The sequence below is a fragment of the Leptidea sinapis genome, chromosome 36 (genome assembly GCF_905404315.1).
Source record: "Leptidea sinapis chromosome 36, ilLepSina1.1, whole genome shotgun sequence".
Taxonomy (NCBI): Eukaryota; Metazoa; Arthropoda; class Insecta; order Lepidoptera; family Pieridae; genus Leptidea; species Leptidea sinapis.
In genome coordinates, this window is record NC_066300.1 from 540,206 (window position 1) to 555,409 (window position 15,204).

Below are 15,204 nucleotides of genomic sequence, written 5' to 3' on the forward strand. Positions count from 1 at the left end.
GGCAATGAGTTTCTTGCTACTTCTTCTCATTAGCCCAACCCTTTACGAAGTAGCGGTAAATTCAATAAGAAACAATATTTTTATTTTTTTTGACGTTCATATTTGTCATTTCCGTGACCTACATGAATAAAGTATTTTTGAATTTTGAATTTGAATGTATTGTAAGAGTTTTAAAGGTGTTTTTTGTGGTTAGGATACACGTATAGAAAGATATTTTATTTTTAAAAGATTACATTGGTAGGTTACTTTACTTTATACTTAATAGTTACTTACAATAATTCCACGACATCTTAAATGTTTGTGGTTGTTACTTTTAACGAGTTAGGATTTTTATTTTAATAACTTACGTTGGTATTTGATTTTTATAGATATTACTACTTATAATAAGACCATGAAAGCGAAATTTGTTTGTGCTGAATAGTTAATTGTAAAGGATAACTTAGTTTTTATTTTAATTACATAGTTTAGAAGTTGCTTTTTTTTTTATATTTATATAATAAATTACATAGATTAGTATTTGGTTTTCTTTTTGATATTTATATAATAAATTTCTTTGTGGTGAATAGTCAAAATAAGAATGCGAAAGATTGTGTGTGTGTGTGTATGTTTGTTACGTCTTCACGCACAAACTACTGATTTTTAATGAAACTTTACAATAATATAGCTTAATAGTTAACTCTAAAATCTTACTAATATAATAAATAGGAATGTTTGTGAGGGTGTGTTTGTGTGTGTGTGTTTATTACTTCTTCACGCAAAAATGTTTACCGTGTAAAGCCCGTAGGAGATACAAAATACATATTGTAGTGTATATCGGCGCAAATACTATAACACATCTATTATAAAACGAAAATAATAAGATTAATAATTTTATATCACAATTAAATCAAAAATCATCATTTGATTACATTGTGATGTAAAATTATTTTTAAAAAGAATTAATCGAAAACACGTGCACGTGCGCCGAGTCCTAAATTCGGTCACATTGTCGTTACGTCGTACGGGCCTCTCTGGGTCGTCATAGCTTTGCCTGCAGAATATACGAAGGTGGTCAAATACTCTTGCAGTTTTCTTTCCATAATCCAATTATGAGTGATTACCAGCAAGTTGACAATTGTGACGTCACACCGTTAAAAAACGATACGGAGGTTCTTTCTTCGTCATCGAAGGTGGGAATAAAGGATTCAAATTAATTTGAATTTACCGATTATTCGATGTTATTTTTGAAGGTAGTTTTAAAACAAAGCAAGAGTTTCATAGCTACTCTTTACAAAGCCGTGTGATAGTGAAAATATATTTCTCGCAACCCTCAATACGTACAAATCGAATTTAGTGTTTGAATTTATATGAAATTCGTTTATGTGAAAATAAGTTCACGTTACCGTCAATATTTAAGACTTAGCTTTTCCGTTAGTAATTAAAGGAATTTGCTATTTTGTGATTTTATTTTCTGTAAATCATAGTGGTAAATTTACTAATGCGTTAAGCTAATAAGACATGTCATAACTTGTGAGTTTTCCAAAAGTGTCGAGGAATAAGTCCCATGATACTGAGCATGAGAGAAACTTTAATTATGATTACAGTTGTACTTTGTAATGAATTTTGGTAACATACAGGAACGAGTGTGCTGCAATGCGTAGTGAAGAACAGCGTGTGATGTCATGTGATGGATTGCATAGTATTCGCATGATACAGTCAGGATCAAACGATGGAAGACCACTGGCGAATGTCCCGTGGCTATGAATCTGTATATCGGTGAGATAGATCTCACAAACTATTTCACCGATATATAGATTCATATTCATTACATTACATTACATTTACTAGACAGGTAAGGGACATTTGGTCAGGTTCGACCGAAAGCGATCATAACGGAACACAGGGGCGTGCATTGGTTTGCAGAGCGGTAAGCACTGAAAGCCTAACTTGTCGTAGTTGCGATTAATATTTAAAATTTTAGTTCCTATTATAAGGAGAAATATAAGTTGACTTACCATCATTTTTCTGCCGTTCTGTCAGATTGGTCGTGTTTTTTAGCTGGATTTGTAAAATTATTCAAGTAACCGTAACCAATATTATTCCACACAATCTTTGTTGTAGAAAATAAACAGCAAGGAAAGCAGAACAATAAATTGGAAGGCGGCATCCAGCTAGCCAAGTGTATTTTTAGTAAGTTGGTCTTGAAATATCTCATCACCTTTTTGTTGAGTTAAACTAATATTTGGCATAGGTCTATTAAGAGAAACAATTTTTATTTTATTTACGAACGATAATTGTGCAAAAGGATACGTAAGTTCCTAATTTCTGTAAACAAATCGTATTGTCGCCACAATCGCGACACTGGAATTTCTCCGTTATATTTTAATTCCTCACTATTTATATTTTAGTTACCTATTTTAAACACAAAACACACGACAGCTTCTTTTTTTTCCCAATACAATATAATTAACAATAAACAAATCAACACAATACAAATAACTAATGTAATTAATTCACGACCGTGATATAAAGTACACGAAAACACAGCAACTAAAAAACGGCGCTGTCATTGTTAATTACTGAACAATATATTTTTATTTCCGGAAATGTCATATTTTATATCTCACAATCATGAATCACGTCATGTGCGATGTCAACACTCTTGCAATAAGGTTGAAATTCGGGCATTAAGCGAACGAGACACGTCATAATAATTCCTCATAAATCTTAATGTAGGTATAATTTCTTTCGTTGGTTTAATCCGTGACAGCTGCAGTTGTCAGTTTGAACTGTCATAAGCTTGCCGACTCAGGACGTGCCAAAGATGTCAAATTGCGGTGGTCATATTTAAGAACGATATACATAGTAATTGTATATCTTTTGCTGTGGTCGTATAACCTTGACAAATAAATTTTGTAATAGAAATTGAACGTAGGTATTTAGTGTATCGCGTAACGAAAAACTTACTGGTTCGGTGTTCAATACAAGTTCGATTATAGAATAAAAGAACTAAATTTATCTGAATTAACTTGGAATTTAGGGTAGGTATATTATTTACTGTAAATATGGTAGATAGGCTATGCCTATTGGCATATATGGATGCACGCCCCTAACGGAACATGACACGATGTTAAACTACATAGTGTTTACGTTTTAATTGCATTTTATGAAATAATTTATAGTGATTTTTTTATTTTCATGTTTAATGGATCCAACGGTGTGCCACTGGCTCGGAGCGCTACAAAGTAGAAAGTGCATTTGCTGGCCAGCCTGACGTACGGAACAGGAGTGGAGTTCAATTTACATACATTACACAGTTGTACGATCACTTATATCTGGAGAACAGCTGGACGGATTTCATGATTCTTAATTCGTTGGATTTGTCTCCGTTCTGAATAGCAAAATAATATAAAAAACATTGAAATGTTGACGAGTAAATAAAATACTTTCTAATAATGATAATCTCTAGACCTACTGAAACGATTTTAAAAATTTTCTTACCAATAGAAAGCCACATTTTATGTGAGTGTCTTATGCTATATTATATTAACCCGAAAAATGAAAAGACGTTTCCGTGGTCGTGGTTGTCGGCTTTAAAAAGTAAGGCTGTGAAAGTTTTTAGTCAGTTTAGTTTATTTTTAGTGTTTGACCGTTTGGTCACACTAAAAATAATTTATATGGCAAAACAGCGTTTGCCGGGTCAGCTAGTAGAAAATAAACGGTTGGACAAGCTACACTTATTTAAGTTTTCACTACGTGATATGAACTATATTGATATCTTCAGATTTTGCACATCCTATATTAAAGCGACAAAGCATTCACTGCTTATATTTTAACATTAATTTATTTTTATTAATTGTTTAGAGCATGGAAACATTTCTGACGCTCTAAAATAGCACAACACGCGGATCAATTCGGCTAAGCGAGTGGAACGATCGGGTCCTGGTCGGACGAAATTTTTAAAACAGATAAAACAAGGATTTCAAATGCATTAATGTGCTGTAAGGTACAGAAATCATACTGGTAATCGTCATAAGGGTAGTGGAAGTACTTTTTTACGTGTAAGTAAGCTAGTTTGTAAGTAGACGCTCGAATTTTTGTATTTAATTATTATTAAAACTTACCAAAATTTCCCGGACGTTACGGTTTCTTTAAGAAATCGCGAAATTCCTGGGTCTGAATATTTCAATCGCAGCTCCTGATACACAGTTGTTTGGCACCCTTTTTAAAAATTTACGCTGATATGTGCAAGTGAAATAAAGGCTATTGATATCAGAAATCTAATTTGGCGGACTGGCTAACTTACTGTTGGGAATGTCAATCAATCAAATTCTTTATTTGCGTATAAAGAAGCTTATCATGATGCTTTCGTTGATATCTTCTATACAGAATTATTTGGCTATTTCTACCCTGGCAAGCGCCCCATAACGGCTATTTTCTTTAATAACTGGTTCACAATATTTTTATGCTAACCAGTCTGAAAGTTTTCCCAACACACGGAGCAGGGCGTTTTGGCGGCAGCTTGCTCTTCAGTGACGATTTCGGTCGGTATCGCATCCAGTTTGTCACGCGGCATAGGAGGCGGCCCAGAGTGTTCCAACTGACCCAACAGCTGTGTCACCACCGCATCCAGTGCTGCAATGTTCATTAAACATTAATTATAAGTGGTCCAATATATTCCAACTGACCCGTCAGCTGTGTCTCTGTCGCATCCAGTGCTGGAATGGTAACTATACGTTAATATTAAAAAACAATCTCCACGACCATTTCTAGTACCAACCATATGATAAAAAATCTAAAGTTATGGCGTTTTTTGCCATACCTGAAAAATTCACAAAATGCGAATTATATAGTTCAAAAATGCAACTTAATCGCAGGTTGCTGGTATTAAAGTTACATCTTTAACTGGCTAAGGTAGTTTGTAGCTTGTTGATGAACTGCCGTCCGCTCTGATAACAATAAAAGGCCGACGAACTAGTTCCGTCGTTAATTTCAATAATTTATTTTTATTTATTTATTCATAAAAGATTACCAACTAAATACAATTTATTAACTTATGCACTAAGAACTTAACAAATATAATAAAATAGTTTAAATGTACTTAAATTATAGGTAGGCACAACATTACTATACGAAATACATCTGATATTTTCAAATGTAAAATTTATAAATTTTGGAATAATGTAAATAATTTGGAGCAATATAAATTTGTTTTTTAAAATTAAGAAAGTTTGAAAAGAATATATCAATGTTTTCATCTATATTAAAAATACAATTATATAATTGTAACATTAGCTGTAGAGGAGAGTTTAAGCCATAATTACTGTGGTGGAATTTAATGTGCATTGGGGAAAAAGTACTAAGCCGACAATTGAAGGCAGGCACGTGCAAACCGATTTGTGATAAAAGCGAAGGACAGTCCATATCATAGCTTAAAAGTTTATGTAAACACAGCAATTGTGAAGCATTTCTACGTATTCGCAGAGATCTCATTTGAAATGTATTTAATCTATTCTCATAGCTATCATTACGGCTATATTTATTTGCAAAAAACTTAACTTTATAAGAAATTTTTTTTGTAGAGATTCTATGCGTGATATATATTTTTTGTGATATGGGCACCAAACGGCTGAGTTACATTCTAGATTAGATCTGACAACAGAGTTGAAAAGTATCTTGAGTTGTAAAATACTTCTAAAATCTTTCGTATTACGGAAAATAAAACCTAGCATTTTAAAACTCTTACGAACAATGTGATCTATATGTTTGTTGAATCTTAGTTCACTATCTAATACAATGCCTAAATCTTCAAAATTATTTTTTTCAGCAATAAACACGTCATTTAGTTTTAAGTTTAATATGTTTTCTAGAAAATTTTAAAAAGTTGCATTTGCCTTCGTTCAGTTCCATACCATTATTTTGACATCAGTATAGTCGATATCACCTTGAAGCATTTTTTGGTCCTCAAAACATTTTACCGTCCTGTATAATTTTAGGTCATCTGCGTATAGTTCATATTCTGATTTTATTAATTAATTGAAATCATTTATGTATAAGGTAAATAATAAGGGGCCTAAGTGTGAGCCTTGTGGTACCGCGGATAGCTGATAAAAATCCCGAGAATGACTAACCTAAACCACAAGTGGTCGGGAAGCCAAAGAAGATGTTAACCATGTTAGTAATTCATCCGATATGCCATAGATGTCCCTAAGTTTCTTTATTAGTAGGAAATGGTCCACTTTATCGAATGCTTTACTGAAGTCGGTACAAATGACGTCAATTTCATGATTTTTACTCATTTCATTTATAATTCTATTAGTGAAGTTTAACAAGTTTGACGTCGTGGATCTATTTCTTATAAAGCCATGTTGTTTGTCAGATAAAAGGTGCTTAGTTTGCCAACACAAGTGAGGATATAAAATTGATTCAAAGATCTTTGCAGGAGTTGATAAAATAGCTATCGGTCTATAATTAACAACGTCACATTTATTACCTTTTTTAAAATAGGCACTATTATGCCTTTTTTCCATTACCTCGGAAATAACCCGTTACTTATTGAGGCGTTATAGATGTAACTTAGTGGATATGACAATTCTTTAGCACAGTACTTATAAAATGTTGGAGGAATTTCATCAAATCCTGCACCTTTATTTTTATCGAGTTATTTTAACTTCAGTTCAACGTCCTTTACCGTAAAAAACAGCGTGTTTCGATTAGTGTTTGATTTATTTACTGACTCCGTGTTATTTGTATGAAGTACGTCATGGGTACCTTCAAAAAAAGCGCGTACACCTTCCTTAAAGGCCGGCAACGCTCTTGTGATTCCTCTGGTGTTGCAAGAGAATGTGGGCGGCGGTGATCACTTAACACCAGGTGACCCGTGAGCGCTGAGCGATTACTTTAACCGCTGCGTCTCGAAGCTCACGCACTTATCAACAATATTTGTGACTCGGGCTGGTGTCCAAATAAGAAACTGAAGTGTTATTTATTATAAAGCTTATGAACAGGGCTATCGTGTTGTATTTAAATTATTAGCATCGATTGTTTTTTTTTTTCATAAAAAGGGTTTTCCTGTAACATTTATTAAAAAAAGGGACTATAGTCCCTTGGGGCAAGCGAGCGGCTACGTGTCCGTATGTTCAGTCAACTAGGATTTATTTTATTTAATACTAACGTTGTTACCTTTCACTGTTGCAGCTACATACCTTCGCCACTAAATAAGTAGTCCCCCGGCTCCCCGAGGAGCACGAACGGCACGGCACCGGCAGTGTTAGCAGTTGTTGTTGTTGCAGGGGCCCGTCCGTCACCCATCAGCATCTCAGCGATGTTCGTCATGAGGCGCGTTGTTCCTCGACCAGTGCCCCTGTGTACATTAGCATGTTGTTGCCCCATATGTGTTAGTATTTCTTAGAAACTATAACATGTACATAATATTTAACATTGCACAATTTAATTTTTAATTTAATTTAATTTAATCCAACTTTATTAATATAATAACATTTAATTAATATAATAAAGTTTAATTTAATTTAATTTCTTCAATTTAGTTTAATTTAAATACTTGCCACGACATACTGAGGCACTAGCTAAGTGTACATGTGTGTGTATCCAATGCCTCAGTATTGGGCAGTCAGTCTTATCAACAACAACACGCAACATGGTGTTAAAGCCAAGCTAAGGAAAATTTTAAAATTGTTCATAAAAAATTGGGGTCTGAATTATTCACATCCTTTATTTGTTTGTATAATCTTTTTTAAATAAAATAATATATAATATTGTACTCTCATTGTATTTACTAATAAATAAGTTAATACTTAGCTATGTTATTTTTAACTATCGCACGGAAGCTCTTTAATTTTCCGGGATGAAAAGTATCTAATATATTGACCGGGTATGAAAGGTACCATTATGCAAAATGAAATTGGTCCAACAGTTAGTTTAGTTAGGGATTAGCCCGTACAAACAGACAAAAAACAGAGAAACAAAAACTTTGAAAAGTAATCGGGACTTGTTCTATTTCTCTTCTTACATCCTTCCGACTCGGTTTTGAGCATTTTTTTCTTTGTACAGAAATTCAACCTCTACAGTTTTATTATAAATATAGATTTAGGGAAAATTATTACACTATTCTTTAGTTGTGTTTTGAAAAAATACAAAAATACTTTTAAATGTTACTTTAATCATGTATGTATGAATATAGCAGTATGTATAGAAAACAAAATATAGTCATTACCTTGAATGAGCTTCAGACACGAGCAACGCAATATCACGGAGAACTGGAGGAACATCCTGATGTTGAGCTTGTAGCTGGAATTATACACAAACAATACATGCTGTCACATAGAGAGATAATAATTGATTGAAATGTGAAATCATAAATATATAAATCTATTATTCCAATTCTCAAGTAACTACTACTAAGTACTAAACAAGAATCTTCTATAATTTCAAGTATTTCTCATATATTTTTGAGATTAAAACTAAATTACAAAATGCAATGGGGTTATATAAGAGAACAAAGATTGCCTTACACCAAGTGGATGTGTGCTAACCCTCTGTAATTTTATTTATTTCATTTATTGCTCCAACAGGGTGAGCACCAATATAATTCCTTAATAACTTACCAAGATATTATATCTTTTAAGGTGACACCCCAATTATAGGTGCGAGTCGAGATCAAGTAACAAAACGAACATAAAACAGTGCATTACATACTTTTTAGCAAAATGAAAACATTATTAAATAAGAAGAAAAATTTTAAGGAATAAATATAAAAAAATAATAAGTATTAGTATTTCAAAATTTTAAATTAATTAAAACTATGAGAAATTAATTATATCTGACATAGGAAAAAAGAGCATAGAGCTCATCAAATAATCGTTGTTAATACATAAGTGACTAAACTGCAACATAAGACATTTAACACATATTACCTTTAAAGTGAGGACATAACAGAGTGCTGTGTTTATCAAAGGCTTACCACCCTTATTATCTACGCCATTGACAGTGCAGTTATGAACAGCCTTGTAGGTACTTGTAATTCTGTTAAAGGTGAATGTAGGCCCAGACTCGACCGTGCTGAACTCGTTATAAATGGAGTGTATTTCTTGGAGCTAGGCAGAATTCTCGGAACAAAAATGCGCAAACGTTCTATATTGTTTGAGAGTTTCTTAGCCAAATTACACAAATAAGATAGGTGCCATAAAAATCTCCTTTTGTACACTCTCCAAGCTCTTATTTAAAACATCATAGTGTGAGTTCCATACAATGGTACAGTACTCCAGAGAATTTTAAAGAAACTATCAGCTTTATATGACAAACCTGATTTTATAATAAACAATGACAAATTAAGCAGTTAAGCAACTATTTAATTAAGCAGAAGAAACAGTGGAGGAGATAGCACACAGTCTTGGGGCACTCCAGCGTTCACAAGCTTATGGTTTGAGCAACAACCTATATCATAAGATGATAATATCTCACATCACACTTTTGCTCACTTTTTGCTCTTAAGCTTGTAACTAATTCTAGTAGGCTTCAAAAGATACATAATAGCTTTAAGGGTAAATGTATACACTTCTATAATAAAGTCCCAGCCACTGTTCAGGCATTATCTACAAATAAATTTAAATGTTTTAAAAAAAATGGCTCTGTCGTAAATCCTATTACTCCACTGCTGAATATCTAAATGATAGGACAGCCTGGGACTAGATTGTGATTATTATTATAATGACTGTACAATATTGTATATTTTTATTAAAAAGAGAGCAAAAAAAGAATGCTGGGAGAATTTCTTGCGCCGCTTCTTCTCTCTCAGAGAGCCATTTGTTTCCGAATCGGTAGTAATATCTAGTAGTTATTAGAAATGACATCAAAAAGAATTCTAAAGGAATCGATTTTGAGAAAATAAATGCCTTTTATGCCTTTTTATGCCACATCTCTAGCACCAAAGAATCAAGCCAACCGGAGAGGACTCGATCGTATAAAACGCTTAGGCGGATGCTCCTCAATACCACCACTGAAGGTGAGTATACTAGTCCATATGAGGTCGAATTCTGCGCTTATATAGTTGGCAAGCAGGGGGTGGTTTGAAGTGAAGTGCTGTCTCACCTTTTCTCTCTCCATTTGACGCAACCCTGCGATTCTTGATCTCGATTTGAGGGGGATGCAACAATCCTCTACAATACAGTTTTCAAGGACTGTTTACAATACCTGACTTACAATCAAATATGTAATTCAATAAATCCTCCCAATCCCATAAAAAAATATAGAACTAACATTACGGATCTCTGCTGGAATGTCCAAAAGTTCTGCAACACCCTCTTCATGGAGGCTACTTGTGTCATCACTATTGCTCATGCTAGCATCCATGAATATCAGTCCCTGTCCAGGGGATGCTCCATTGGCTCCATTTTCCATTTCTTCTACAAAACCACTGGCACAAAATGGACACTTATAATCCTGAAACAGTACAAAATATTTTAATCATTTCATCATTTCAAATTGAGTTTTTAAAGTCTTAATTAAATATCACAGTTTAATACTACCACATTCTTTTTTAAATTATCAGTTAAGAAATGACCAGTATGTCTCTTAAGGCCGAAAAATATGGGTTCGAAAATGGATTAATAGAAGACCCATTCATGGCGCAAGCTACCAACTCTTTAAGGAATTGGCTGCTGAAGATACGACGGAATATTATTTTGCTCTCGTGTTTAGTGGCAGGCACGCTGCGAGTGACGGGGAAGGGTGGGCGCCCGGACATGGCTACTCGCACTTCACTCGCAAAAAAAATAGAACACGCTTCTAATCACGTTACTACGCAGCCAAGTAATCACCTGAACTAATCAGTCGCTGTCCATACTTGTTTTCTCCTAATCACTAATCACCAGCACTAATCAAAGTGAATCCAGGCCTTTATAGGCTGCAAGTCCTAAGTACAATAAAATCTTTTTTTCGGACAGGATTTCTTCGAAATCTTCCCCTTACTTCTATCTTTTTCTGTCACAAACAGAGGTCATTGTATCTATTAATAGCCCTATAAATATAATAACAAACATTTTACTAATACCAAGCGTATGGAGTTTTAAAAATTGCATTTGGCTGCAAACCTACTTTGTGTAATGCAATCACAGCGATTCGGTTCTCTTTATCACCACACTATATTTTTAATATCCCAAAATATTGTACTATGTATTGGTGCCACAATGAGAAAACTGAATGAACAATCATATAAAAAAAAACTACGTTTAAAAAAACCAACTTCAAAAACTTAAAAGTATCAAATAACTAAAAATTTAATTTAATACACCTCTTATGCAAACCTTTACCCATAATATTGATAAAATACTATTATTTATATGTGCTACCTATTGATAGGCTTTAAGTCAGCGTGCCAAGCCCTAAACAAAATAAAACTTAATATTATAAACAAATTACTTACTGTAATTATTTAGGTTGTCTGGCCACGCGTGTCTGTCCGCTTGGTTCTAGACGAAACTATCCCGCTCAAAGTCTTAAACTAAAACCTTTATTACATTTGGCTTGGCACCGACTTCAAAGCTATCAATATGTAGCACATACAAATAACAGTATTTCATTAATATTATAGGTAAGGGTTTCCATAAGAGGTGTATTAAATTAAATTTTTAGTTATTTGATACTTTTCACTTTTTCAAGTCGGTTTTTTTAAACTTAGTTTATTTTTTATTTTTAACGTTTTAGTGTCAGTTAATAATAATATATAATCAACCTGAATGAAAACTCCAAAAAAGGCGTACACAGAAAACAATTGTCATCCAGGCAGACAAATATTTTCATATAAATGTTCATAAAGTGAAAACTACTGGGCCAAACTATCTAATTTTTTTATGGCCAAATGGCATCTATTTCGCATCAAACAAAAGAAGAATTACGTAAAAAAATGATCGAATTGATAACCTCCTCCTTTTTGAAGTCGGTTAAGAATGAAAGATTCCAAATTCAAATGTAATATTTTTTTATTTATTACTGCTAACAGTATTTATGGCCAGACTGAGTAAGATACCTATGAGGACTATTTTCGAATGTTCTCGAACATTCCATAATATTTCGTAACGTAGATACTAAAGTCAAACATATAAGAAACTCAACGGCCACTCTTTTCAATCAATAAAGTATTTTACAATGGCTGTAATATACAAAACAAATTAGTTTGTAAGGTGATAATAGGTGTAATAGGGTTACCCTTTAGACCCAGTGCTTCCCCGGGACGTTAAAAGAAAAGGAGAGTTCCAGGCCGAAGGGTATCGTAAGAGGCGACTAAGGGCTTTTTAGAAATAGGAGTCACGCTGCCATCTTATGATGTCAGCACAATCGGGCCAGACTCGTTCGGGTTAGTAACGATGTAATACTACAGGGAATGGATATTTGTATACCAAGCTCTATAGCACCGATCGGTGGCAAATCACATCCGGCTTCGGTTGCGGCGCTGGGCTCAAAGGATCCCAACTGCAAAGTTCTGAAGACGAAATATAACCGTGCCTCCACATTTTTTAAGCGGCAAATCGCCCGTGCGAGATCGAAGCACGTCGTCAAAATCGGCGACCAGCTTTCCAGTTACCCGACCGGAACACGCAAGTTCTGGTCGTTGTCGAAAGCTGCTCTTGGTAACTTCAACCAGCCGTCTCTGCCGCTGTTGCACATGAGGAATGACACCCTGGAACATACGGCAAAAGAGAGCCGATCTCCTGTGCGCTCTTTTTGCATCCAACTCGACTCTTGACGACAACGGAAAAACACCGCCGACCATCCCGCGGAACTGTCAGGAAGTCGAGCGGACCGGATCGCATTTCTCCAATCGTGCTTAGAACGTGTGCCCCTGAGTTGACGCCGGTGCTAAAGCGTTTATTCCGGCTCTTATATACAAAAGGCATAGTCCCTGACTCATGGAAGTCAGCCCGCTCCAAAAAATTATTATTATAAACAACTTACTAACTATAATTATTAAGGTTGTCTGGCCACTCTTTTGTTCTAGACGAAGCTTTCCCGCTCAAAGTCACGCGTGGCGAGTATAGGTACTTACTATTACATTTGGCTTGGCACCGACTTCAAAGCTATCAATATGTAGCACATACAAATAATAGTATTTTATTAATATTAAAGGTAAAGGTTTATTAAATTAAATTATTAGTAATTTGATACTTTTCAGTTATTTAAGTCGGTTTTTTAAACGTATTTTTTTTTAATTTTTTACTTTTTAGTGTCAGTTAGTAATTATAATATATAATCAACCTGAATGAAAACTCCTGAAAAAGCCGTACACAAAAAACAATTATATCATCGAGGTAAACAAAAATTAAAAAAAAAATGTTCATAAAATTTAAACTACTGGGCCAAACTATGTAAATTAATTAATTTTTATGAGACCAAATGGCATCTTTTCTGCATAAAACTAAAAATTACGTAAATCCGATAATAAATCTCAGAGTAATCGGTGTACATACATAAAAAAAATACCGATCGAATTGACAACCTCCTCCTTTTTAAAGTCGGTTAAAAAGGTGACAGTTCGGATCCGGTTAACTATAGAGGCCTATAGGTATTACCTCCTTGCTCTCCAAAATCATGGAGAGCATAATAAACCGCCAGCTCTTGGTATACCTAGAGGGTCACCAGTTGATCAACAACCGACAGTACAGCTTTCGCCATGGTCGATCGGCAGGTGATCTTCTGGTATACACACATAGATGGGCGACGGCTATCGAAAGCAAGGGGGAAGGCCTGGCAGTTAGCCTGGATATAGTGAAGGCCTTTTGATAGTGTATGGCACAAGGCGCTTCTCGCAAAACTTCCATCATTTGGGCTTCCTGAGAGCTTATGCAAGTGGACCTCCAGCTTCCTTCACTGGGCGCAGCATTCAGGTCGTTATCGACGGTCATTGCTCGAATCCCTAGCCCGTCAACGCTGGAGTGCCAAGGCTGGTCTTTTATCGAGTCCTCTCTTGAGAAGGTCGCGAAATGGGGTAAATTGAACCTTGTCCAATTTAAAGCCTAGTATCGGAGTACTGGGTCTCGGTATCACAAGCGATTGCCAATTTCGCGGCCATCTGGAGAGCAAAGCCAAATTGGCTTCGAAGAAACTGGGCGTCATAAATAGAGCACGGCAATACTTCAAGCCGGCCCACATTCTAGCGCTGTACAAAGCGCAGGTTCGGCCACATATGGAGTATTGCTGTCATCTCTGGTCTGGTGCACCCCAGTATCAGCTCGACCGCGTGCAACGTAGAGCTGCTGGAATTGTCGGGGACCCAGTGCTCTGTGAACGGCTCGATCACCTGGCGTTGCGTAGAGACGTCGTTTCATTGTGTGTCTTCTACCGCATTTATCACTGGTAGTATTCCGAGGAGCTGTTTCAACTTATTCCTGCCACCGAATTCCACCTTCGCACGACACGCCACAAATTAGGATATCATCCCCACCATCTGGATGTATGGTCCTCCACAGTGCGGTTTTCAAGGAGCTTTCTTCCACGTTCTACAAAGCTGTGCAATGAGCTTCCTTGTGCGTGTTTCCAGGACGATACGACATGGGTACCTTCAAAAAAGCGCGTACACCTTCCTTCAAGGCCGGCAACGCTCCTGTGATTCCTGTGGTGATGCAAGAGAATGTGGGCTGCGGGGATCACTTAACACCATGTGACCCGTACGCTCATTTGTCCTCCTTTTCCATAAAAAAAAAATGGCTAGTAAAAAATAACTGTGTATTGACGAAAAAGTTTTACTGATACGCGCAATAGAAACGGGAGAGAAGATAAGTGACGTTGGCAAACGCTTTTAGTCACTCTACCGTGTCCACAATACGGAAAAGCAAAGAAAAATTCTCCAAGCTGAGGGTGAGGGGAAATCTTCCAAAAAAATGGAAATCTAAATTCGAAGATTTGGATAAAACTGTACTATCATGGTTTCACCGACAGCGCCAGAATAATATACCTATCTCGGAGCCACTCGTGAAAGCTAAGGCGGACAATTTCGCTGAAGAACTTGGTTTAACTTCTTTCAAAGCATCAGAAGCATGGCTCAGAAAATTCAAGAAACGATATCATATCCAATTTTTATCTAAGGCTTGGGAAGAAGTGACGCCCACAACTATACAGCACTCTTTTCGACATGCTGTGATGACGAGTGATGAGGTGGAAACAAAACTTGAGTTTCATAGCGACAACAACCTTACATTAACTGAGTGGAAGCTC

General features: G+C 35.5%; 1 protein-coding gene and 1 long non-coding RNA gene across 2 annotated transcripts in view; one reads left to right on the forward strand and one right to left on the reverse strand.

Moving 5' to 3' along the window:
* The window catches only part of LOC126975538 (uncharacterized), a 71,508-nt gene that overhangs the window by 22,938 nt on the left and 33,366 nt on the right, over positions 1–15,204 (forward strand). The gene's annotated exons all lie outside the window — the stretch shown is intronic.
* The window catches only part of LOC126975496 (sporozoite surface protein 2), a 29,898-nt gene that overhangs the window by 12,492 nt on the left and 2,202 nt on the right, over positions 1–15,204 (reverse strand). Inside the window, exons 2-5 of the mRNA XM_050823422.1 lie at positions 10,255–10,437; positions 8,213–8,286; positions 7,185–7,342; positions 4,453–4,614 (exon numbers count right to left, since the gene is read on the reverse strand). Coding sequence (XP_050679379.1) covers positions 4,453–4,614; positions 7,185–7,342; positions 8,213–8,286; positions 10,255–10,437 — 577 coding nt within the window. The remainder of the gene's footprint in view (positions 1–4,452; positions 4,615–7,184; positions 7,343–8,212; positions 8,287–10,254; positions 10,438–15,204) is intronic.